The 26,537-nt window shown below is 47.8% G+C and overlaps 1 protein-coding gene across 6 annotated transcripts in view; it reads right to left on the bottom strand.

The window, feature by feature from the left end:
• The window catches only part of FLNC (filamin C), a 253,022-nt gene that overhangs the window by 24,339 nt on the left and 202,146 nt on the right, over positions 1-26,537 (bottom strand). For 3 of the 6 annotated variants that reach the window (XM_069629534.1, XM_069629536.1, XM_069629539.1), the window contains 12 exons: positions 25,799-25,894; positions 23,104-23,203; positions 20,542-20,682; positions 19,118-19,246; positions 18,320-18,493; positions 9,162-9,323; positions 8,501-8,704; positions 7,217-7,369; positions 6,319-6,441; positions 4,606-4,845; positions 1,084-1,362; positions 672-809 (listed from right to left, as the gene is read on the bottom strand). In XM_069629534.1, coding sequence (XP_069485635.1) covers positions 672-809; positions 1,084-1,362; positions 4,606-4,845; positions 6,319-6,441; positions 7,217-7,369; positions 8,501-8,704; positions 9,162-9,323; positions 18,320-18,493; positions 19,118-19,246; positions 20,542-20,682; positions 23,104-23,203; positions 25,799-25,894 — 1,939 coding nt within the window. The remainder of the gene's footprint in view (positions 1-671; positions 810-1,083; positions 1,363-4,605; positions 4,846-6,318; positions 6,442-7,216; positions 7,370-8,500; positions 8,705-9,161; positions 9,324-18,319; positions 18,494-19,117; positions 19,247-20,541; positions 20,683-23,103; positions 23,204-25,798; positions 25,895-26,537) is intronic. The other 3 variants (XM_069629535.1, XM_069629537.1, XM_069629538.1) reach the window with 2 other exon arrangements.

Genomic DNA, 26,537 nt, shown 5'->3' with positions numbered 1-26,537 from the left:
TGCAATGCCACACCTTCTTTACACAGTGGCTCCGTCTTCAGATACCTGCACTGCCATAGCCTGCACTCACTAGACTGCTATTTCCTGCATTCCCGAGGCCTGTGCATATCCAGTCTGCCTCCAGATACCTTCCTTCACTCAGCTAGACAACATACACTTTCCCTGTACAGGGTTCTTCATTGTATAAAAGGCTCTTCAGTTTGGTCGACTAGTTTTGGTCGACCTAAATTCAACCTTTTTTTTGTACATGGTTTCGGCGTCATATGCCGCTTCCCTACTCGACGTCTCCATCCCACCCCTCCCCCACTTCTGTACTCCTGAATACACATATACATATAGATGTATACAAATCGACCAAAAGTGTTTGTCCAAACTGCAGACTTTCAAAAGATGGTCTATGTAATAATGGGGTACCCCTGTACAGGTACCTGCGTTCAGACAGCTAGGGAACATCCTATAGTGGGGACACCTTCCTTGCCATAGTTGGGGGACTTCCAGTCTCCCACTACAGCCACTTGCACTTACATAGCCGGGAAGCACCTACACTTCCTGTTTCCCAACTACTGCACCGTCACTGTCGGTGACAGAGCGAAGTCTGCAGGCGCTCAGATGCATAGTGGGGAGACGGTGGCGACTGTAGTAATTAGTACTGCATTCCTTGATCCACTTACCTGGTTCCTGTACAATGTAGGAGACTCCACAAGAGCCATCTTTTCTGTCTTCAAAAGCAATTTCTGCCTTGCTGGGCCCCTCAACGGCAATGGAGAGGCCGCCGGCTCCAGCCTCTCTGGTCCAGATACTGAACTCGGCTGGACAAGAGAAATCAGAGAGTCATATTTTAGCAAACAAAACTCTGCAGTCCACAGATACCACATAACCCTACCAACCCGCCTTACCAGAAATGCATTTCTCTCAATCATGTACAGTAACTAATTAGGTATCTGCCACAGAGAGCAACTCCCCCTCCCCCAGTCGCAGGTCATGTAATGAATTGTCCCCATCATTCTCCTGTCAACATATCCCCTAACAGCAATCTGGCATGTCTGCATGCCTGCAGAGCAGCATGCACATCTGCATCCTCACCTGGAACTCCGGCCACGCCCCTCTCCAGACCCGTGCCTCCGGCACGCACTTTGTGAGATCCTCCTTCTCCCATGGGCCCCACGGTGAACTGGAAGGGGCTGCCAGGTACATGCTGACCCCGGTATTTCACATTGACTGTGTGTGAGCCCATCTCCTGGGGCACGAAGCGGACACTGTAGGTGCTGTCCTCCCCGTCAATGATCTCTGCGTCGTCCATCTTTCCCGAAGGGCTGGTCACCTGGGCCGTCATGTCTTGGGAGCCAACTTCTCCGGTCACACCTGCCATTCAGGGGAAACAAGGGTTACTGACACTCGCAGCCCAAATAGGGAGTTTGTCAAACTAAGGCAACGTGGCAACTTTGCCGGAATCTTACAGCAGGATGTGATGACAGCACATGGCCTGGTTTTCTGCTGCCACTTGTCTCTAGCCATTCTGATCTGTGACCCCCACACAGAAGGCAAAGCAGTGCAGAAACATGCAGTCCCACAGCTGGGACACATAGGACTGTGCAACAAACAAATGGCTAAGGGAGTCATTTACATTCCTTATATAAAGTGAATAGGGGTTTTGTTTCTGGGCTGTATTGTTTTTTGAGAATGGGCCCTTTGGATTCTATATCTAACCAGCACATCATGCATGTCTCTGGGATCTACAAGAGCACAAAGACAAGGCTTTAGCTCAAGCCCTCGAGAGTGCAGGACCCTGCCTGGCTGGAGAAAATCCTCAAAAAGGCCATGCTAGAGCTGATCTTTGCCCCAGGTATTTGTAGTTGATTTGTCATATCAGCTGGACTATCTATTCCTTCTCATTCGCACCGTATCAATTCTACACCATCCTCTTACCCATTCTCATTCTATCCCAGCTTCTGCTTTTGGAGACCTTTAGCTAATGTGATCACAGCCTCTGTTTTCCACTTCTGCCCCCTTCAATTCCACTGCGTCCCCTCCTGGGGTCATGCATGTTCTCACTTAATATGCGCTCCTTCTCCAGTTCTATATCATCTTCACTTGGGTGATTCATTCTGTCGAATCATATTCGTTCCTTCTCCAGCAGGCGTCTATTCTATGTTATCCTCTCCAGGGCATACATTCTAAGACGTCATATGCACTTCTTCTCATCTGTCCATCCTCACCTCCCCTGCATGCATCAAGTCAAGGCTATTCCATTCTGTGCCTTCATCAATGCTATCCAACCCTCCTTTCGTTCCATTTTTCCATTCTTTTGTTCTTGCCTATTGTTCTTCCAGACTCATCTGTTCCATCATCAGCTCCTCTGCATCACCTGCAATTATTAATTCTACGCCATCCTCTCCTTATGTTCTACTGCACTCATTCTTTCACTAACATCGTCTCCTTTTTTTCTCTCCCTTTCATCAGCCCAATGCCCTCTTCTTCCCATCATCCGCTGAGCTAATGCTGCTGTCCCGCCTCTTTTTAAATGTTGACTGGATTTTTTCACCACCTCACCTTCTGGGAGGCACCTCCATGAATGAACCATATTCTCCTTCATGGGCAGGCGAGGTCACCAGGGCAGGCCAAACCCAAACTAGCATTGCAATTTCTCCATCCTTCTCAGTTCCATATCATCCTGTGTTACTACGCACACATCTCCATGTGCTCGCAGAGAGCCCATCGGCACACACTTGGCCCAGTCTTGTCCAGCTTCCTTCCAATGAAAAACACAACAGTCTTCCACCGGAAATATGTCTGCGTCATCAAACAGAAATCATTGCAGAAGAAAACTGGGGGCTTGCAAGTAGTCACCCACTAACCAGCAATCCAGTACAAACATTTTGACGAATTATGTTGTCAAAGAAAAACTTATACGTTTATCAATAAGCCTTGATCATTATTCCTTAGTTTTAAACCAGCATTGCTCCAAGAAAACGTTGCCTTGGATAATAGAGATCAATAAAGAAAAGCAAAGGGAAAAGCACTGAGTAAAAAAGGTAAAACCCAAAGAATGGGTGATGGCCCCATGGGGCACAAAGGACCCTAAGATTGTGTGATGGCCCAAATGGGCACAAGGGACCCTAAGATTGGGTGATGGCCCGATGGGGCACCAGGGACCCTAAGATTGTGTGATGGCCCGATGGGGCACCAGGGACCCTAAGATTGGGTGATGGCCTGATTGGGAACAAGGGACTCTTCTGGCTTTTTCCCTTTCCTTTTCTTAATTGCTCTCTATTATCCAAGACCACGTTTTCTTGGAGCAATATCTGTTTAAAACTAAGGAAATAATGATCAAGACATAAACTTATAGGTTTTTCTTTGACAACATCATTCGATTAAGTGTTTGCACTCTAGTGGTTGACCACTTGCAAGCCCCCTGATTTCTTCTGTAATGATTTTAGTTTGATTGAAGCAGAAATATGTCCCGGTGGAAGGCTTTTGTGTTTGTCACTATGTTTTGCCCCAACTTCCACTGACAGTGGGCAACACCCTATTTTGTATTATACAGAATCCTTCCTATGCCATGCTAACTTTCTGGGCAGGGAAGCACAATCGCCACTGAGCATCTTTTGGAGGGGTAATGTGCTATTGTCCACTTAGCTGAACTGCAAAAATGACAAGGCACCTTGGGCTTAGCTACGAGCTTGGCGGTACGCTGTCAAATTTGCTGACTGTTACCGCATGAGGGAAACCTGCATTAACGGGAAGGGCCCACATGATTCAGTCATGCAGACTCTTCATTTCCCCCCTTTGTGGACTCCATGGGGACATGTCATGTTGCTACATGTGGAAATATCGCATGAGGTAAAGCTTGTGTGGAGGACGTTTCCGCCACACGAAAGGATGACACTCAGAATTTGGTGGAGTGGTAAATCACCTGGTGCTCTAATATAAAGACGTTTTTCCACTCCCGCCTAACCCCTAAAGAGGCTTTGTATACTATCAAGGAAGTAAATCAGAATGACGACAGTGACTGGTGGATTCTTATGGAGAGAGACGTGCAGTGGTCAAAGTGAGCAGGAACGATAGGGAGCAACGTTGCACTACTTTTATTTTTTACTGCAAACAGTTCCACTACTTTTTTTCCACACTCCTCCACTTTAACACCCAACAGCAGTTCCAGTTAAAATGAGATCCGTTTCAACTCAGTTGGCTGTTATAAATAACATATCATATCATAACCAGCATGGCTGCAACCCTTGAAAAGTGTCTTGCACGTTACTCCCTTCTTGCCTAGTCTGCCCCCTGCCGGGGTCCCAACTCCACTACTTTTATTGATACACTTCTACCACTAGGAACATGCAGTGTCTACTGGCAATTTTTAAGACATCCACTGAAAGGCGTATATGTCTAGGGAACAGTCGGTTATAAATCAGCCTTTGGCTGACTTGTGACTGACCCTCCTTAACACTACTTGCCTTCCAGTAGACTCGTCTTCCCTTGCCCCCATACCCCACACCCATTGGTATCATTTTTAGAGAAGGATGACTAAGCCTTCATGCATAACAGGCCCTAGGCCTTCTTTGTGGGCGGCGAGATAATCCTATGGTTTGCACGTGCAGCACGCACCCTCCTGCCTGGCGATGTTGCTGAAGGTCCCAAGGCTTTCACGCCCCAGGAAGTCCCCGAAGACATGCTGGAAGGGGTCCCCGCCGACCTGCGTGGATTCTTCTACTCGCACCTCCCGCTTGGTCTCGCCGCCACGCGTTTTGCTGATTTCGGTTCTCTCTGTGCGCGTGTAGGTGTGGCTGCTTCGCGTGAAGGTGCGCGTCAGCCGCTCCTGGGCCGACACCATCTGGAACCAGTTCCCTGAGGGGAGCGAGACGGGAAGGAAAGAGGAGAGGAATAGAAAAGGTGGAAGAAAGAGAAGAAATGCCAGAACCAGAAAAAAGGGTAATGGAGAGCGTAGCAGGAGAGTGGAAGATATAGGCAAGCCAGGAGAGCAGGAAATAAATTGGGACCAGGAGAGATATAGAAGTGGTGGCAGGTAAAGAGAAGGTATATAGAGGGAGACGGAGAGGAGAAGAAAACATTGAGGAATAGGTAAGGAGCAAGGGATAGGTCATCCATGATGTAACAGGATAGGGAGTGAAAAGAATCCAAAAGGGAAGATGAAAAAGGAGGCAGAGGGTGGGGAATGTGTCAGGGTAATGAAAGAGTGTAACAGAGAAAGAATGGCAAGGGGTGAGGAGAGCAGGGGGAAAGGGTAGGAGAAGTTGGAGAGAAGGATGAAGGAAGACAGATTGAACGTGGAAGTGAGAAAGGTAGAGAGAAGGGATGGATGGAAAGAAAGGTGGGGGAAGGAAGCAATAAAGAGTTCAGCAAGTAGGAAAATATAATGAAATGAAGAATCCTTGAAAAATAAACCACACATCCCCTGCCTGTCCTTTACAGGGCCGTAAAGCGCCATGTTTTCAACCCCCAAAAGAAGAGAGAAGGTGTGGGGATGGGGTGAAAATGGAGTGGGGATAGCGGTAGACAGCACAATCTTGGATTCTTCAATCGGGTATATAAAAAAAAGGACGGTCTCCACCCAACCCTCAAATCCCGGGACAGTGTTTTTTAAATCAAAAAAGCTTCGGGACACCGGGTTGGAGCAGCAAATTCTGGGATTGTCCCAGCAAAACCAGGATATCTGGTCACCCTACCCCTGCAGTGCTCAACATGATAATGTATAAGGGCATAGGATGCCACTATCTGTTTCCTGACTTTGCCTAATTCTAGTCCCTGCTGGCAGTAGGGAATTTGAGATCCTGGAGCTAACTAATTGGCTGTTTTAAATGCAGCAAAGACTTTTGAAGGTGCACCAATAAAAGACGATTTTAAAAATAGTTCTACAGAAGGGAGCTGTAAGGGTAGCTATGTTGGCAAGCAGGAATAAAAGGAAATATGTTCATACGACTCAAGTTGGTCATGCCGCAGGTCATGTGTGTCTGGTAGCCCATGTCTTAAAGAAGTGGTGGCGCAACATGGGAAGGAGCTGGTGTTTATTTTTCAAGGATTCATAAATGAAGAATACTCGAGAAGGTTCATGAAGCAAAGGTCAGATCTACAGAGCAAATCAGCAGCATGGAATCGGAAGACTGAGTGGGAAAGGGCTGCAGTGCTGCTGGGACTGCCTAGATGTGCAGGAAGCAGAGCCACAATGGCTGGTCATAGTGGGCCTTGAGCAGTTTACATTTGAACCCCCCCCATCCACCCCTTAACATATGAGCTCTTCCATTCGCCCCCTTCAACCCCAGAGAGGTGCAGTGCCCCTTCCCATCCAGGTGCTGGTCATACCTGGTATTTTGAGGTTAAGATCACAGGTGCTCCCGATGCTGGCGATAGAAGGAGCCTGCCTGCGCCTGGTGATGCTCTCCTTCATGCGGCCCTCTCCGGTCACTTTCACAGTAAATGGACTTCCTACGGGGAAGAAAAAAGGGGAATGTGTTGGCGCTTCCATCTGCCTCATCAACAGAAGTGGGTCCTCCAAGGCCTGAATACTGGATCCTAAGAAGAGTGCTTCAGAATCGCATGACCCCTCTCCCGTGACTCACAACAGCGTTCTTATCTCAACCTTACCTTACATTTTGGAGCTCTACAAGTTCGGGTACTCCCACGCATGGGACATTCAGCACTCTCTTTTATAAGTTATGGATCCCTCTCCTATGCATGTTGGAGGTCTCCCCGATATAAAGCCTCCTTTCCCCAATAAATATGCAGCATGCTTCAGTGAGAGTTCATTTGCAGCCTCCCTGCCCCGGGTTACAATGCTTTCACCCCCCTGTAAGATATACACCACGCCCCCATAATACAGCCCGACTTTCCCAAAAGCTATGTAGTACTCTCCCATGCATCCCACATGCCATGAGGCCACTTGGCAGGCATGCCCATTGATCCCTTTCCCCATGAGGTATGGTGCCCACACCCTATCCATTAGTCATGGATCGCTCTTCCTCAGGTCACGCCGCACTCCACCATGAGTATGGATCAGTCACCCCACAAGGGACTGGACTCTCTCTGGTATGGTAGTTACTGGGCCATGACACCCTTGAGTTTGACCATGGCCGCCCCTTCCCCATTGTTATAGCACATTTTTCCATTACTGTTGGACATCCCTTAACAAGCTTCTCTGTGCCACTATCTAGCCACAGGCATGCACATAACCACCCCCGCACCCCACATCCCTATCCTTTACCTGGTACATGCTTCTCTGCAAACTTAATGTTGATGATGTAATTTCCCGGCTCCGTTGGGCAATAGGTCACCCTGCAGGTCCCATCTTCCACATCCTCGCAATTAATATCCACTTTGCTTGGACCTTCAATCGATAATCCTAGTCCGCCGTATCCTGGAAACGGGTAGCGAAAAAATACCAAATTATGAGGGCAGAGCGTCCCTACCCTTTCTATTTAATTAACAGAGAGCTTTTGGAGTGGACTTTAAACTGTGGGGCAACCCAAAATAGGGGTGCACGAAGGATGTCCAGGGGGGCGTGAGGCCCTTTAGAAAGGGATTACGGGCATTGCTTTTAATAGGAGGCCCTTTAGAAAGGGATTACGGGCATTGCTTTTAATAGGAAATATAAGAGGTTATCCATCATGGGGGACCCATGAAGAATATTTGTCCCCATGGGGGGAGGGGCCAGTATATACAAGTTTGCATACCATCGTTTTAAGGGAACTAGACTGATACCCAAGCACTTCTCATTCGCAATCGCACATCATACCCCTGTGGTGGCTTCACCTCCTGTCCGGATGGATCATTCCCCTACACAGTCCCATTGCACCAGGTACTGAGCTACACCAGATGTGTTTTCCCAGGAGGAGGGTCTGCCACTTCCCCCCTTTAGGAGAAAATTCCAGTGCACAGCTTGAGGCGGGCCACACGGTGTGGAGGATCATATCCGGCTTTAATGTGGTGCTTGATGCCAGATTCCTCTCGCTCCTAAGCGCTCTAATAATCATTATTGCCCGTTCTAATGATGCTCAATGGATGGGCCTCGGGAAGATGAAGGCCTGAGTGGCCCCTTGCAGAATGCGGACTTGCGCCGTGCAGACAGGCCCCATGGGAGAGGCAAGCACTCGACCTGTGAGCTACCCACCAAGAGTGGAATGAAGGATGCAAGTCAGCTGCCTGTGGCCCTCTGGTCTATCTATATGCCAAATAATGATATGGCCAAAAGCATCACTTCAAAGAGAAGCACACTTGCAGTTTTGGGGCTGCATGCAGACATTTCTCCAGCATTTCATCTCGATGCTCTAGGTCCTTGCATGCTGTCTTTTTATTTGATGGCTGCATGTGTTTTACAATGAGGCCACATACTACCTTTATGGGACAAATAGGACTGAACGTGGCATTATGCTGAGAGCAACAGTTGAAGGAGCAGTTCCAACCCCCCTGCTTTGGCTGTACCTTATGCAAAATGTATGGCATTACCAGCATTACCCAACACAGCATGTCGTCCCTGTTGGATCCTTACCAGCGTTCCTGGTGTCCACGATGAACTCGGACAGCTCGAAGGTCCGGCCCTCCACCAGCCCCTTCCCTGACACCTTCACCTTGCTGGCGTCGCCAATCTCGGACGGGCCCACAATGATCTTGAAGGGGCTGTTCGTCACGTGCTTGCCGTTCTTCTTCACGCTCACCACGTGCTCTCCCACCTCCTTAGGGGTGAAGGATATGCCTTGGGGAGAGAAGAGACATGGAATGTGAGACCCACAATTGAGTCTGGCTGCTCCCGGTGGTCTGCAAACCGGGTCTTTAGGTTGTAGCCCCGGATAGAAGCTCGGGGCTACAACCAAAAGGATATAGCTAGCCGGAATCCCGCCAGTCCACACATTAGCTTAGCCCCTGATCTTTTCCAGACCTAGCAACGCCTCTGGCTGTGGGCATGTGGTGATGTGTGCGTGGTTTATGCCTGCGTGTAAGCATGCATTTGTTTCCTGTTTCCTTATCGATGTGCCGGTTGGGCACTCTTTTCATCTGGCATGTCTCTGCATTCCCCGATGGTGCTGTGATGCTAGCGGTCACTATGTGGGTGTTTGCATGTTTCTGGCCTACATATGTAGCGGCGGGCATATATCTATCTGCATGCCGTGTGTACCTGTGTGTAAGCGTGCACGTGGTTCCTGTATCCTTACCAATGTGCCGGTTAGGGAGTCTTTTCAGCAGGCAGGGCTCCTCATTCCCTGATGGTGCCCTGATGCTAGCAGTCAGCAGGCTCAGGTCTGTCTCGGTTATCTTTAGAGACACATCAGTGGAGGTTCCCACATTCAGCTGAGATGTCCTCATGGAGTCATCACCTGGGAAAAGATAGACAAGTGGTAAACAGGACATCCCATCCACATGGATGCAGGTAGTAGACTTCCAGTGCTGCTCATTTCGTTAGTAGAGCGTTAATCACCACCACACCACAGCGCTCTGGGGGAATGGAAAGGAGAAGGGACATGCACGTGAAAATAGGAGGCCTCAGCAAATCTGAACCAGTGTGTCTTCAGTGCCAGCCTGGACTTCACACTCTCCTGTTCCTGGGCAGATCCACGGGCAGTGGTTTCCATAAGCAAGACATAAGGTCTACCCCCACAATGGCAACATTTTGGTTGATGCAAACCCAGCAAGTTATGGGAAGTCGGCCATTTGTGTACATCCACATGAACGCATGCACTTGGCAGTGTGTGTACATGAATGCATGCATTTGGCAGTGTGTGCACGTGAATGCATGCACTTGGCAGTGTGTGCAGATGAATGCATGCACTTGGCTGTATGTGTGCATGCATGTATGCACTTGGCAGAGTGTGCGCATGAATGCATGCATGCACTTGGCAGTGTGTGCACATGAATGCATGCATGCCCTTGATAGTGTGTGTACATGAATGCATGCACTTGGCAGTGTGTGCACATGAATGCATGCATGCACTTGGCAGTACGTGTACATGAATGCATGAACTTGGCAGTGTGTGCACATGAATGCATGCATGCACTTGGCAATGTGTGTACATGAATGCATGAACTTGGCAGTGTGTGCACATGAATGCATGCACTTGGCAGTGTGTGCACGCGAATGCATTCACTTGGCAGTGTGTGCACATGAATGCATGCATGCATTTGATAGTGGGGGAACATGAATGCATGCACTTGGCAGTGTGTGCACATGAATGCATGCCTGCACTTTGTAGTGTGTGTACATGCATGCATTCATTGGCAGTGTGTGTAGATGAATGCATGCACTTGGCAGTGTGTGTCCCATATGTGGCCCGAGAAGCAACGGTGGAAGTGACCTCAGAAACCTCAACGCAGGATGTGAGAAATGAGGCGCGCCATGAATCATTTACATTTAATGAAGTTTCAGAAGAAAGGGTTTGCTCTCTGCGCTGAAGGTGACTAATGATGCACTCTTTGTCATTCGATCCTCAGTAGCTAAACAAATAGCACCAGACATTACACCATTCATTTCTAAATTCGTTAATAAATCTCTAACCTCAGGGGTGGTACCAATGATTTTCAAGAAATCTGTGGTTACGCCGCTGCTAAAAAAGAATAATTTAGATCCCAAAAATGTCCCGAATTATAGACCAGTAGCAGGACTGTCATGGCCAGCCAAAATTTTGGAGAAGATTGTGACAACCCAGCTAAAAGAGCATGTGGATCAAGAGAATCTGTTTGATCCACTGCAATCTGGTTTCCGACCAGGTGTTGGGACGGAGACAGCACTGTTAACCGTCTGGGACGATCTACTGGAGATGGCGGACCAGGGGTGTATGTCCCTGCTGGTCATGCTGGATCTATCCGCAGCATTTGATACGGTGAACCATGGGATTTTAATTAAATGGCTGAGAGAAGTAGGTGGGGTGGGGGAGATAGCCCTGTGGTGGTTCGAATCGTTTCTCTTTAAAAGAGAACAAAGAGTCCACCTTGGAGATTTCCTGTCGGACTCAGCATTATTAAATTGTAGCGTTCCGCAGGGATCCTCCCTCTCCCCTCTGCTTTTCAATTTATATGTCAAACTACTTATGGATCTCCTCAGGAAGCATGGCATACTCTTCCACTCGTATGCAGATGACACTCAGTTATTCATGAGGATACATAATCTAAAGGAGACGTATGAAAGAGTGGAACAATGCCTGCAGGAAATCCAGACCTGGATGTGCGCCAATCAGTTATTGCTGAATGCCAGTAAAACTGAAGTAGCCCTATTTGCATCCAAACAGTGTCTACATAGAGAGCAACTACAACCCCCATGCTTCCTGGGAACACAGCTTGAGTTCTCTAAGAAAATGAAGAACCTAGAATGTGTCTGGGAGGATAACATGGGAAGCGGAGCTCAGGTTGGCGCGAAGGTACAGGCAGCTTTCTATTCACTCCGACTGCTGAAACATATTCTACCTTTCATTGCAATAGATGATAGAGCAGCTGTCATTGGTACCTTGGTCAATACCACACTGGATTATGGAAATACCATTCTATCAGTTATGCAGACTGCAGGTGGCTCAAAATGCTGCAGCGAGGTTAGCATATAGGGTAAAAAAAATCTGCTCCAATTTCTGATTTGAGGAGAGCCCTACGCTAGCTGCCGATAAAGCAAAGAATTTAATTTAAGGTTCTTTGCCTGATCTTTAAATGTGTCAACGACATTGGCCCAGGATGCCTATCGGACAAAATTTGGAAGTATGTCCCTACTCGACGATTACGCTCAGCAGATAATAATCTGCTTCAGATTCCACACACTAGATATGTGAGTAAAGGGGACCGTAGATTTGGAGTCTACGGTCCAAGAGCATGGAACAAATTATCCAGAGAAATCCGCAAGATTACAAATCTCGCGGCATTCCGGAAGGCGGTAAAGACCTATTTGTTCTGCTAAAGCCTGGAATTGAACTCGATCTGAACCTACTGCCAACTACAAATGATTACATCTGCGCCCATATACGATTGATTTCGTCAGGTGCGTGCTATAAATACCTAAAATCAAAAATCAATCAATCATGTGTACATGAATGCATGCACTTGGCAGTGTGTGCACATTAATGCAGGCACTTGGCAGTATGTGCATGTGAATGCATGCACTTGGCAGTGTGTGTGCATGAATGCATGCACTTGGCAGTGTGTGCACGTGAATGCATGCACTTGGCAGTGTGTGCACATGAATGCATGCACTTGGCAGTGTGTGTACATGAATACATGCACTTGGCAGTGTGTGCACGTGAATGCATGCACTTGGCAGTGTGTGCATGTGAATGCATGCACTTGGTAGTGTGTGTATGAATGCATGCACTTGGCAGTGTGTGCCCATTAATGCATGCACTTGGAAGTGTGTGCACATGAATGCATGCCCTTGGCAGTGTGTGCTTCTATTAGTTTGCCCATGACATAAATCAGTGTGCATGTACATGTGCCTTTGCAGAATAGGAGTGAATATTTGTATTGAGCCATCATTTGAAATATTTGGTGCATGTGCGGAGGGTAACTGCTGTGCAGCACAGGTGCAAAGTCAGTGCACGAATTACACAAGAGAGACACTATAAGGGAGATTTCTTTAAACAAAAGAATCACTTTTTATGAAGATATAACTCCAGATTACCATCTTATGAATGGGCTATGCGTGGGATTGTGACAGTGTGTTTAGCCGCCTTTGGGTGAAGGTGTGATGCTGTGTATCTTTTATTTAGGCACACTGTCTATCAGAGGCAATATGGGCTCATAGCACTGGTCGCAGCCTATTCCTTCACAGAGGTTGGAAAATTGGCTGGTTTATTGTGTATATTACAGGGAGGGTTGCCAGGTCTGTGTGAGCACATACTAAAGGGATGAGCATGGCACTCCAATCCCCTGCTTCCTAGACACTCACTCTTCCACATTATTTGCATGTAAATATGCACAATTCTACATAACTTTGCTTGTGTGTGTCTGAAAGAACAGTGACAACCTGTTATATTCTCTATGAAGTGGTGATTGTGTGAGTGTCCATGTATGTAGGAATGTGTGTGTGTGTGCTACTTTGGAGAGGGGGACATGACTTAGGGATGACTGTTAGCGCTACTATTTTCCTATCTTTATGGAGGAGGACGTGTGTAATGTAGAGTCCTGCTCTGTGATTTGCCAGACCTGCCTAAGCCTCACATATGTTGGCCCAGCGCGAGAACCTTCTATTAGAAGCCTAACTGGGCGATGATGTCCCCAGCAGCGGAGGAAGACTTTTTCATGGCATCTCCTTTGTGGTGGCGTCTTTGACCCAAGCAGTAAGAGTCTAGTTTCCAGGGTGCTAGAGCCCATCATTTGTTGTGGCATATTTGACCCAATCACTAGGAGTCTAGTTTCCAGGGTGCTAGAGCCCATCCTTTGTGGTGGCATCTTTGACCCAATCACTAAGAGTCTAGTTTCCAGGGTGCTAGAGCCCATCATTTGTGGTGGCATCTTTGACCCAATCACTAAGAGTCTAGTTTCCAGGGTGCTAGAGCCTATCATTTGTGTTGGCATCTTTGACCCAAGCAGTAAGAGTCGAGTTTCCAGGGTGCTAGAGCCCATCCTTTGTGGTGGCGTCTTTGACCCAAACACTAAGAGTCTAGTTTCCAGGGTGCTAGAGCCCATCCTTTGTGGTGGCATCTTTGACCCAAGTACTAAGAGTCTAGTTTCCAGGATGCTAGAGCCCATCCTTTGTTGCTTGGCGATTAGAGACGTTTCATTTGCTTCGATATACATTCAAGTGTCATCAGCATTATCATTTATTTCTTTACTATTATTTGTTCTTTGTATCTATTACGAGTACAGATGAGGACCGCCAGAGGTTGCCAGATGTGCATTTTGAGCGGGATCGGAAACAGGTTGGGGGGGGATTGCTATGGCACACTCTAGGGGCGAATTGAAACAATAAGTGGCACAGTTTGTCTCTTTCCTCGTGGATCCTCAAGAACAGTGCTGAGACCGAGAACCTGTCTTTACTTCGGGCTTAATTGGTCAAGAAGAATGGGAAGGCCCACCTAACCGCCCTAGTGAATGCCGATGAGAGGTCCAGCAGGATGGTGTAGTTACCATCCCCAGCAAAGGCTGGGATATCATGAAAGACGTGGGGGCAGAGCTGAGTCTGTAGCGTGACTTGACTGAGTGACCAAGGTGCAAGAGGCTATGCTTTCCTGTGATTGAAAGACTTCACTGCCTTTCCCCACAGTTTACAGATTGGCAATTGGCAGTAGTTCTCATACATGGCAGTGTCCAAAGAGGGCATGTTCACGCCTGATATGCAGTCTGCTCCCATTCCTCATTAGAGGGAGTTTTCAATGATGCATTGATGAATGTGATATGAGGGGTGCGGACTTTAAGCTCCCCTGGCAGTTCTGCATTTTTGGCAGACATTCCTGGACACAGCCCTCAGGCCTGCCCTGCTGGTAGATCAGGCCCCTAAAGGCAGATTAATGCCTGAATCGCTGGTACCAGTACTAACGGTGCCGGGGATTCGGGTAACCACAGCCCAGGGAGTCCTTTGGGACTCCATTGAATTGAGAGTTACCAGAATCTCTGGTGCCCAAAATATCCCGGTAACACTAGGATATCGGGCGGGGGAGATGGTACAGTAGTTTTATTTGTTTTATTTTATTCTACTGTGCATTTGTAAGGCGCTTATACATCAAGTAAATTGTGTTTCGAAGCAACCACAGGGCAACAGGGAGGGAACATGGGAATGAAAAGCAAATATAACAATGAAAGATAGAGGCGGATCTACTAGGCCTTGTGAGCGTTCAGAACGTGCAAGTGCAGAGAGAGAGAAGGGATGAGGGATTGGGGGGAGGGTAAGTGCTAGGTGTACCAAGAGAGAAGTGCTAGGGAGTGGTTAGCTGCTAAGTGATAAGGTGAGAGTCGTCAGCTGCCAATAAATAAGTGCAGGCCTGTGGTGGCATAGGCCAGTGGGTGCCAAGACAAGTGCTGGGAGCGGGCAGAGGCTGAAGGCGATTGGTGTGGGAGGCCAGGACCCAAGAGGACACATAAGGGCCCTGTTCACCAATCTCGGCAACTGTGGGGTTACCACAGGAGGGAGGAAGGGAAGGAGGAGGTGAAAAGGAAAGTCTTGAGGAGCTCACAGAATTTAAGGAGATCCGGCTCAAGACGAAGAGGAAGGGGGAGGCTGTTCCATAAGAGGAGCCTGCTGAGAAAAGATTTTGTCCACCAGCACGCTGTTTAGCAAAGAGCTTGACACACAGAGTTGGTGCCAGAGGCGCAGAGGAGCGTAAAGATCTAAAGGGAGAGTATTTAGTGAGAGCAAGTTGTGGATAGCGTGGTCCCCGGCCCTAGACCGCTTTATGGATGATGCAGAAGGATTTGAATTTTATCCTTGCAGCAACCGGGAGCCAGTTGTGTGTTTTTAGGGCTGGAGACATGTAGGCCCTAGGCTTGAGGCCAAGGATAAGTCTTGCAGCCCTATTCTGGATTAGCTGGAGGGGTCGAAGAGAAGAAGAGGGTAGATCAAGGAAAAGGCTATTGCAGTAGTCTAGCCTAGAGAGAACCAGAGCTCTAGAGACATTGGGGGAAGGTAAGGAAAGGAAGAATTCCTTTGAGGAGGTGGAGATGAATGTGGGCCTTCTTGGCAAGGTCCTGAATGTGAGGGAGGAAGGAAAGAGAGGAGTCGAAGATGACTCAAGTTTTCTGGCTTCAGATGAAGGAGAAGGGGGAGATCCCATAGAAGATGGCCAGAGTGAGGGGAAGAAAGTGGGAGCAGGAGTCCCAATAGGATGGATCTCAGTCTTGCTGGCGTTGAGGCAGAGATCATTGGAAGTACACCAGGTCTGGATGGCAGAAAGGTAGTCAGGAATGATGGAGCAAGTAAGGAGACGATCAGAGGGAAGTTTGAAGAAGAGTTGTGTGTTATCTGGATAACAATGGAAGTTAGGGGAGAAGGTGGAAATGAGGTGTGCAAGCTGAGCAAGATAGGTGTTAAAGAGCCAGAGAGAAAGCTTTGATCCCTCGGGGATACCGCAGTGGTGGGGGAGGAGAAAGAGCCCAGAATAACCTGGGACAGGCATTCATTGAGGAAGGAGGTCAGCCAGTCCAGCGCCCGCTCTGAGATACCTAGGGCATCGTTGAGCCGTTTTATGAGGATTGAGTGGTTGACCGTATCCAATGTAGAGGACAGATCAAGTAGAATGAGAACAGATGGACAGTTGGAGTCAAGGGATGGAAGTAGTTCCTCACGGGTGTTCAGAAGAGCAGTTTCTGGGCCTCTGGATGCTCGGAATACAGATGAATGGTCATGAGGACAATCAACAAGTTCAGTGTGACGGGTCAGTTGGGAGAAGACCAGCTTCTCCAAGAGTTTCCCAAGGAAGGGGGTGATAGATACGGGCAGTAGTTGGCTGGACAAGACGGGTCTGCAGAAGGTTTTTTCAGGAGGTGGCGCACAAGCAGTGCTTGAGGGAGGAGGGGAAAGATCCAGTAGCAAAAGAGTGGTTGCAGAAATCAGCAAGTGCAGGGGCAAGAGAGCCAATATTGTTCTTAATGGTTCTGGTGGAGCAGGGGAACCCTGTTTGGAGGAGACATTCATGGAGCGGACAACTCTGGTGGCCTCATCAGGTGTAATATGAGAGAAGGAGGAGAGAATGGCAGAGGGAGGGTGAGAGGCCATCGGAGGCAAGGGGGTGGGGTAATGGGAGGGGAATTACCGGCAGGTTACCGGGCAAGAGTCTGGAGAATGTGTGTAATGGTGTTTGCAGTCATTGCTGTGAGATCTAGTGTATGTGGGTTATCAATTGGAAAAGTGCGACCCATGGTAGGGCTGAGTGCTTATTGTAGAAATTCCATGTCTGATACTCACGTTCATACATGAAAGGAATTCTTATTTCTGTTTGACCATTCTGCTGAGGGTGATATGGGGTACCTGTTCCTTTTTGGGTGTATAGTGGGGGGGGGATCACCTGGGATCAATCTTTTGGACTGGTACCTGCCGCTGTGATTCTGTTTCGGGAGATGCTTTGTTTGCTTTTGAGTATTTCCTTTTGGTAGGTACTTAGAGCGGTTTTGTATTCTGCCCCGCAGCTTAGGCCCTGGCATTTTCCATCGGCAGTCACTTGTTTTGCTGGTGTGTTTCAATTCCTCAGATTAGCTCAAAGGCATCAGGGGCTTCTAGCATTGCCATGAGTTGGAAGAGGGAGGTATTGCTAGAGATTGATGCATCATCCGTGGTAGACCATGGCTCAGATCCTCAGTGTGTGTCGTGAATGAGACTCAATTCAGGAGTTACTGATGGGATGCCATCAATGTTCTTAGCAGGGGAAGTGCAGCCAGCTTTTGGTTACATCTCATTCCGGGTATAGGATAGTGTTCCCTGGGAGGTGCGTTGGGTGCTTCATGAGTGGAAAGATGCCCTGCAGTCATTATCCTTGGAGCTACAGACAGAGTGTAGTTCCTGTGCTCCCCTAGTCTTCTGGTTATTATTGCATCCTTAAAGGGTACGACGTCCTTTCATCACAGGATAAAATGACGCTGGGTTTCTCTCCGCTGATATTTCAACGGGAAAACTCATCGAATTTTTTAGGGGGGGTTACAAAAATATATAATGGGGTGTGGGTGCTCAGGAATAGATAAAAAAATAATTAAAGGGGTTGGGGGGGATAACAAAATTCGATGAGTATTTTCGTTAAAATATCCGTGGAGAAAAACCCAGCAAAATCTCATCCCGCGATTAAATGCCATGGAACCCCTTAAAGTGACCTTGTTGCTTTCAAGTTTTGTTATGCCTGTGTGTATCTAGGTGTGCCAACACTATGAGCTATTACATTGATTATTACCATCAAACTTATTTTTCGATGTGAGTGCCAATTACAGAGGGCCTGATTTCCCAAAATGTTTTCAATGGGACTTTCCCATGTTCAAACATTTGTGTAAATCAGGCCCTTCGTATCTTATGTAGGGCTGTTTATGCGCTGATATGAGTAAGTGTCGTTTTATGTCCAGTCATTTTTATATTTGTATTATTGTTGTGTTATTTTATTGTTTTTCTTTATAATGCACACATCACTACAGCAGTGGTCTAAAAGTACTGCACATGGCAAATCGTGACTGTAGGCAGGGTGGCAGCTAGACCGTGATCTAATGATGGAGTTTTGTATTTTATTGTTGTACAAATATCAGTGTGAGTATGGCAATGCTTTATAGTTTACATTCAGCTATTGATAAAATGTTGCAATGTATGCATTGTGTTTTGGTTAAACCTTTGATATATTCATTAAGTGCACTACTACATTATTCTTGTATAAGGGGTTTGGTGAGGCGTGTGCACGCATACGTGGCTATGCGGTGGACCGCGCATACACATTACCTGTTATCTTGGCGGTGAAGGGGCTGCCAGGGATGTGCTTGTCGTCGAATCGCACAATGATGTTGTAGTCTCCGGGGGCGGTGGGCAGGTAGGAGACTGTGCACGTCCCATCCTTATTGTCCTTGCAGGTGATTTCAGCCTTGGAAGGACCTTCCACAGCCAGGGAGAGTCCTCCTGAAGGGTGTGAGAGGAAAGGGTTAACATGCAGTGCTGTGGAAACCATGCCAGGGCTTATCAGGCTACGTGCCCCATATGAAGAACTGGAAAGATTTGTTAATCTCATATTGAAAAATAAATTTAAAAAAGGATGAATTGTTTGGTGAATTTCACAATGATATGGGGGGGGTGGATGGTGTTGAGATGGCATGATTTGGGCATGCTGTATCCTCCCCCCTCAAGATGGATGGATTTGGGATATGTTCTCAGGGATGCTGGATGGGTCTTTCATATCTTGCATAGAGGCACTGATGGTTTTGGTAAATAATCTTTCCTAGGGGGATTTATGGTTTTAGTACACCTTCATTGGGAAGTTGGATGGATTTGATATATTTTCCCCGGGGCTATGGATGGTCTTGGCATATCTACCCTATTGAGATGTTATCGGTGCAGCACTGCTTCAAAGGGAGATGGATGGCTATGGAATATCTTTTCTGGGGATTCAAATGAGCTATTCATACCCATGGGCTGCTACTTGTGTCTCTAATATCATCCATGGCTTAGAGGTCTAAATGGGTTCCTCATGCGCTCAGTGTACTTTGATGAGGAAATCCCACTTGCTCCGTTACCCTATACACTCACCTTCTCCGGCATCCTTGGTCACGATTGTAAAGGTTGCAGGCTTGTTCACCATGCCATGACTGAGTCCAGGTCCGTAGGCGTTCACGTGGCGGCTATTGATGGCATCTACGTAAAACTGGAGAGGGCTCCCTAGAGAGGAAAACATGTGGAATGAGTACTCTACCCCATTTAACCAATTATTTATGTCACAGTCACTCTATGAACCTCTCTGAGTGAGCCTCTGAGCATAAACTAGGGATCCTTTAAACTGTCCATGTGGCGCTCTGGATGTCTATTGAAAACCTGTGAACAATGTTAATATGATGCAGTAACCATGCAATAACTCGGCCTGTGATATCTTACATTACTATTTGTACCCCAGATGCTGTTGCATGATCTTTTGTAATCTGCTTCCCACTTGCTGAACCACACCCCACCATTACCTTACTTTTCCTGTAGAACCAGCTCTTCATCATGGAGCCCTCCCATTCTGTACCCCCTTCCTTTCCCTGTCTCCTACTTTATATCCAGTGCCAACCCCACCTAGGGCTAGCCACAGGGATTACTTGGCCCAATTCACCACTGTCCCCTGGTGCTCCCTTGCTTGTTGTCCAACTCTGCCCCTTGCTGCTCGGTCACTTCTGCCATTTGGAACTATGCACCCCCTCAGCCACTCCTGCCCCTTGCTGCTCTCGGCCTCTGAGTCACTGTGCCACTGGCTGTCTCACCACACGGGGAGCAATGCATAATGTAGGTGACTGGTGGAATGGCATCATCGCCTCGAGCCAGACTGGGGCGAGTCAAGGTCTCCAGCAGAGTTTTTTTCTCACCTGCCGCCCTTAGATGGTGCTAATGGTCAGTGGTGAGTTCAATTGCCATAACCAGAGAGGGAATTGTAGCAGATGAGGCACTTGATGCCAACTTTTCTGGAGTCACTGGCTTGCATTTAGCCTCCTTCCAGGGTAGGCACGTTGAGCAACCAGAACTGGGAGGTCAAGCAATGCCATTATCTTGGGTCCGCAAACTCTTATTGTGCTATCTACTTTAATCTGCCCGTTGAATGAAACAGACCCCAGGTAATGCTTTAGGTGGCCACCATCTTGGCATCAGATGCTCTGTCCTAAGAGGGATCTCACCCCCTATTATTTTGACTATCTAACATTGATAATAATGTGTTGGTTGCGGCCTATATTAAATCCAAGCCACCTTGTAGAGTCTTTCTTTGTCTACCAGTGTAATTATTTCTGTGTGTGCATATGCTGTTTTGTGTGGTTAGGCACTGTGGCTGGGGGACGGTCTAGCAGTGGGGGCCTTCCCACCTCCCCCCACAAAGCAACCTCTTTTCTTTGTGTGCCTCCATGCCCATACATCATCTCGGCCCCTTGTTGATCTCTGCATCTTGGCCACCCAACCTCCTGGCTGCTCTATGCCACTTGAGTACAAACCTGGGATGTGGTTTCCATCATATTTGATGTCCATCTCGTGCAGCCCTTTCTCCACTGGTGCAAATTTCACTGTGACCGTCCCATCCTTATTGTCGGTGATGTTAGGACGCGCCATCTTCCCAGAGGGCATCCTGACCTGACCTTTAGGCAAGAAGCAAAATGTAAGAAACCATCCACACTGTCCTAATTATCAGAGAGTAGTCTTAGATTTAGTAGGCAGATCCATGGGGTCAAAAACAGGCAGTCAACACACTCACTGGGACAGCCTCACTCTTGTCACACGCCCAATTAGGCACAGACATTAAGTAAGTTCCACTTACTAGAACACTCACACTAATTGCCCTCCATCAGTAATCCCTCCTGAAGATAGTGGGCTCTCACTGTTTTATTTATGAACCCAGCCTCAATTGTGCCATGGGCATTGATGGGCACACCTTCTTTTGAAGAGTGTCATTCCTAGTGTTTAACAGAAAAAGGGAATCGAAAGGTCAGGCTGCCTGTCCTTCCATGGCATGCTACTTCACAGTCACAAGTAATCGCCTGCCCAGCCAGCGCTGTATACACAGTGATGTTACCATAGAGAAACAGATCATCCTGTAATGGAGTACCCTGAACCCCCAAGCAGGCTATTTTAAAGGCAGGCATGGGTGATTCAAGGTCATACTTATTTCTCTCAAGCAGACAACCATAGGCATGTGGGTACAGCCTGTTACTTACAGGCCTGGTACAGTCAGAAGTAATCATGGGCTAAAACAGCCTGTATGCCCCAGCCACCAGGCTACAGATACACGGAATCATCATCTCCCACCAGCCTGTATCCGTCAGCCATGCTACAGATACAGTTGATCATGCATGGGCTGCAGCCAGCCTGTATCCCCCAGGAATGTTACTGATCGAGGGAATCTTTGGCTACCATCATCCTTTATGCCCCGCCATACAGGGAATCCTCATCTCCCACCAGCCTGTATCCGTCAGCCATGCTACAGATACAGTGGCTCATGCATGGACTGCAGCCAACCTGTATCCCCCAGGACGGTTACAGATAGAGGGAATCTTTGGCTACCATCATACTGTATGCCACAGCCATGCTACAGATACAGGGAATAGTCATCTCCCACCAGCCTGTATGCCCCAGCCATGCTACAGATACAGTGTATCATGCGTGGGCTGCAGCAAGCCTGTAACCCCAGCCATGCTACAGATACAGGGAATCATTATCCCTGACCAGCCTGTATGCCCCAGCCATGCTACAGATACAGGGAATCATCATATCCCACCAGTCTGTATGCCCAGCCATGCTACACATACAGGTAATCATCCACTCCCACCAGCCTGTATGCCCCAGCCGCCAGGCTACAGATACACGGAATCATCATCTCCCACTAGCCTGTATCCGTCAGCCATGCTACAGATACAGGGAATCATGCGTGGGCTGCAGCCAGCCTGTATCCCCCAGCAATGTTACAGATAGAGGGAATCTTGGGCTACCATCATCCTGTATGCCCCAGCCGCCAGGCTACAGATACACGGAATCATCATCTCCCACCAGCCTGTATCCGTCAGCCATGCTACAGATACGGGGAAATCATGCATGGCTACAGTCGTCAGTCTGTATCCCCCACGGATGTTACAGATGGAGGGAATCATCATCTCCCACCAGCCTATATGCCCAGCCATGCTACGGATACAGGGAATCCTCATATCCCACCAGCCCGTAATGACAGCCATGCTACGGGTACAGGGAATCATCATATACCACCAGCCTGTATGCCCAGCCATGCTACGGATACAGGGAATCATCATATCCCACCAGATTGTATGCCCCAGCCATGCTACAGATACAGGGAATCGTGTGCTCCAGCCAGTCTGTTTCCACAGGCCGGCTACAGGCACAGGGAATCCTCAACCCCAACTGGTATGTCCCTCCCCAGGACTTCTACAGGTATATCAAATCAAACCTTCCAACCAGCCAGCTCCACTAGCCCCCACCTCTCAGATGAAAGGAATCATGGGCTCCACCAATCACCCCTCTTCAGCCAGGCCATAAAGAACCATACAGAAGAAGGTAATCATAGGTTCCTACCAGACCTTTCCCCCCACATAGGGTTTGGACAAAGGGTCTCCTGGAGTTCAAGTGGCCTCTGTCCCACAGGCATGCTAACATACAGACACTAATGCCAGGGTTCCAAATACCCTGTGCCTGCCATGCATGTTACTATACAAAAACTGCAAAGCTAGGGTGCCAGCAAGCCTGCCTCTCCCAGGCTTGCTACTGAATGCATACACATATCCACTCTAGTGCGTGAAGAGTTTTTCCAGTGCATGGTGATTAACCGTATGGGCACAATACCACGTCTAACTAGAGCATACCATGGCGCAGGCGATGGTCTCTCCATGCAGTCCTGTTCCTGGCCAGGCATAGAGGTTCATAGCAGCAACACACCTGAAGAGTGTCCCTGCAATGGCCGCCTTACTAGCATAAAGGATTCATAGCAGCAGCACACCTGAAGAGAGGGTCCCTGCAATGGCCCTCCTGTCCCCTGTACACATGACAGCACATACCTGTGATTTCTCCTTTCTGGACGGTGAAGGGGATGACCAAGTTGAAAGGCCTCAGCATTGAGTCACCCTTATCCACGGGAGTGATCGGTTCTTCTGTGGCCTAAGGGAAGGAAGATATGATGGTCAATGGACCACAGAGCTGGACCACAACAGCGGTCAGGACAGGAGGAAAAGAGAGCTGTGAATAAGAAACGACATGGCCCAGCTAGTGCTCCAGGACAGGTAAGACTGAAGAAGGCGGCGACAGACCAGCTGCAAGAACTATAGAATGCTACAGAAAACAGAAGGGAGATAAATGCAGTGTATGGTTATAATAAGAGTCCCTGACAAGTACAAGACGCATACATGCTCAAGTACCCAGCTTGGGCCTGGATGCTCATCAGCCATCAGTGTTTGGGTATCAGGTAATATTATCCCCACCAATAATATCGCCATATATACGGTCGTCGGTGAATGGCCGTAGGCAATATTTGTAGTGCGGATCATTTTGGGGGTAAATGGGGCAGGGGTTGCAGGGGTGTCCCCGCAGGTTCCATGGGGTAATATTGCAACAAAAATATGGCAACATTCCGTCATGGCAACATTTTTGCGGGGATATTATCACATGGAGCCTAGTGTTTGGGTACTATAAACTTTTGTCATAGGCTTTCAACCAGGTATGTGGCACGCCAAGCAGTCCCACTTCACTGCAACAGTGGACAGGGCCTACAGTGATTCTTTATCGAGTTTCAGGACGGACATGTTTGCCCTTAGCAGGTACCTCGGAGCTACAGATCACTTTTTGTGATAGAAAGTTGTAAAATTCCATGCCTAAAATTTTGGAAGTCTATTTTTTTGGGATGCCAGTACACTTCGGTACTTAAAATGTTGGGAGTTAATGGCTTCCATGGCAAAATGAAATGGAAGCCAATAGTTGGGTAACAAGACTGACAGAATATTCCCTCCGAGTTTCCAAGGCTTTGAACAACCAGGAAGGCAAAATAGCAAGTTCTAATCTGGACACAGGGAATAGAGCGAGGAACTCTGCGAGACATTGAAGGAAAATCAAAGTACTGTTGGCATGTTTCAAAATGGGTCTGAGATGCCGTAATGGGAAGTTGTTTTTTAAATACAGCTAAGTCAATGGACGTCTTTGACTTCCAGGTTCTTAATTTTTTAGGGTTTCTTTTGCTTGTCTTATAAATATCCATAAAAGTGGTTACTTGAAACACTGGCAATTGTTTAGATTGCCCAAAATATGTAGATGTATTCAATAATCAAGGCATTTGGGCAGGGGTACTCGTGAATTTAAACCAAAAAGCAAAGTTCTCTGTCTCCAAAGTATAGGGTGACCAGATTTTTTAAATAAAGAAACCCGGACGGGCCATTGAAATAGAAATAGGACTAAGGTAAATACACATACGTTAGTCCTACTTCTATGTCTCTGGCCTGTTGCGGGGGCGGGGAGGGGGTGTGCTAACATGCACACTCCTCTCATTGGAGGAGAGTGGCGGGGAGTGGAAGGGGGAGGAAGTGGGGGCGTGAAAAGCATTTCAAGCCCCCATTCGCGCAAAAATATTTGCACCGGGACCCGATTTCAGGATTTCGAAATCGGGTCGCGGCAAAAAAAGGAACCATATCCGAAACCCTGGACGGGGTTTATAAAAGAAAAAAATTCCCGGGACCCCCAGACGTCGGGTGATTTCCCCAGACTTGGAGGACGTTGGGCATTGGTGGGTGGTTTTATGGCCTCTGTCCCAAGAATATCTATGGTGTCAGATGTGCCTTCATTGTCAAAACACCCAGTCCAACCTCATGACACACTGAGGTCAAGTGTGCCCATAACCGCTAGCAGATCCCTCGAAAGAACAAGTGAGGTGATACTACCTGGGCACAAGTCATCACTAAAGAGTCATCCAGTATTGAAATTGAAAGAGACAGGTCTTAAGTTTGGAGCACGTATCCACATGAGGATGCATATATTTATTTATTTATTTTGATATTTATAAAGCACATTGAAACGCAGCGCATCTGGGCACTTTTTTACATGAAAATACTGATTACAATGATTACAAACATAGGTAGTACATACATGGTGCATAGAGCTGGGTTTCTGGTCTATGTACAGGCGACAATTGCCACGTGCTAATAGAGTTGTGCGAGTTCGATTACTTTTGGAGGTCTTGGGTAAAAGAGCCAGGTTTTGAAGCCCTTGCGGAAGGACAAGAGGGAGGCATATGATCTTAGAGCTAGAGGCAGGGCATTCCAGTATTTGGCAGCGATCACGGGGAAGTTGCTGCCTCCGCCCTTGATATGGGCATGGAAGAGGGGTTAGCAAAGAACACTTTCAGAAAGATCCTTGACGTGTCCTATCATTCCTAGACTGGATCAATCTGAGAGGATGGGAGTCCTTATAGAGGGAAGAGATCCCTCGTCCCTCTTTTTTAAAGCTTTCTCTATGGATTAGGGTGACTGTGTCCTGGCGTTCACAGTCCTATATCTTCCTCCATCCTTAAAAATCAGTATGACTAAAGTTTGATTCTTTCAAGGCTCTGTGGCCATTTTGCAGTCATCTTCCCCAGTCCAGGAGAAAGTGAAGGGCGCCAAAGAAGGCACAGCTGCAGGAAAGACACTTTTGGAGGAGGGTAGAGGAAGGTAGAGAGCAAGAGAGGGACAGACCAAGCAAGGAAGGTGAAAGGTCACGTGCTTCTGGTACCCAGTGAGCTGGATAGCCGGGATGGTGAGGAGGGAAGGGCTGATGCAACTGAAGGGTGTCGCACGGCTCCTCGATGATCGGGATGGTGTCGCATGCCTGGCAGGAGGCAAGCAAGAAGTCAACAAAAACTCTTGAGCACCCTTATGCTCGTTAACATTGGGTTTGTAGACAAACTCTGCATGGTCACAGCTTTTTAACACAAAAGCAGAAATACACGTAAACTTACAAACATTTGATTAATAGTGCACAGAACACACAGGGGATCATTGGGCGCAGGCGTGCACTAATCGTAATTGGAGGAGACCAACACTTCTAAATCAATTGCAATCTATGTTATTTCAAGGACCGTGCTGCAAAATGCCTGCACCTCCACCCACATTGAACTTTCAAGTGAGCGGAGATGCTGGAATCTCTATGCACTATGCCTCTAAAAACCCGGCAGAATCCTTAGGTATTCATGCTAATGCCATCCGCCATGCACATACATGGCAACCAGCATTAACCACTGTTTTTCTAGAAGGGTTTAAAAAGGCACAGCAATCCAGAACCACCCATAACGCTGTGCCTTAACTGCACCTGTTCATGAATAACAATTAAAATTGCAGGTAGATGGTCTGAACACATAGTTTACATCCGAGTTGCAATTACCCCTATTTTGTCTACTATCCATCATAGAAACATAATGGAGAGCGTGACAGGATGCCATCTGCCAAGGTGTAAAATCCCCAACCTTTTTCAT

The sequence above is a fragment of the Ambystoma mexicanum genome, chromosome 12 (genome assembly GCF_040938575.1).
Source record: "Ambystoma mexicanum isolate Mex_15411 chromosome 12, UKY_AmexF1_1, whole genome shotgun sequence".
Taxonomy (NCBI): domain Eukaryota; kingdom Metazoa; phylum Chordata; class Amphibia; order Caudata; family Ambystomatidae; genus Ambystoma; species Ambystoma mexicanum.
This window is presented reverse-complemented; position numbering and strand designations above follow the sequence as displayed.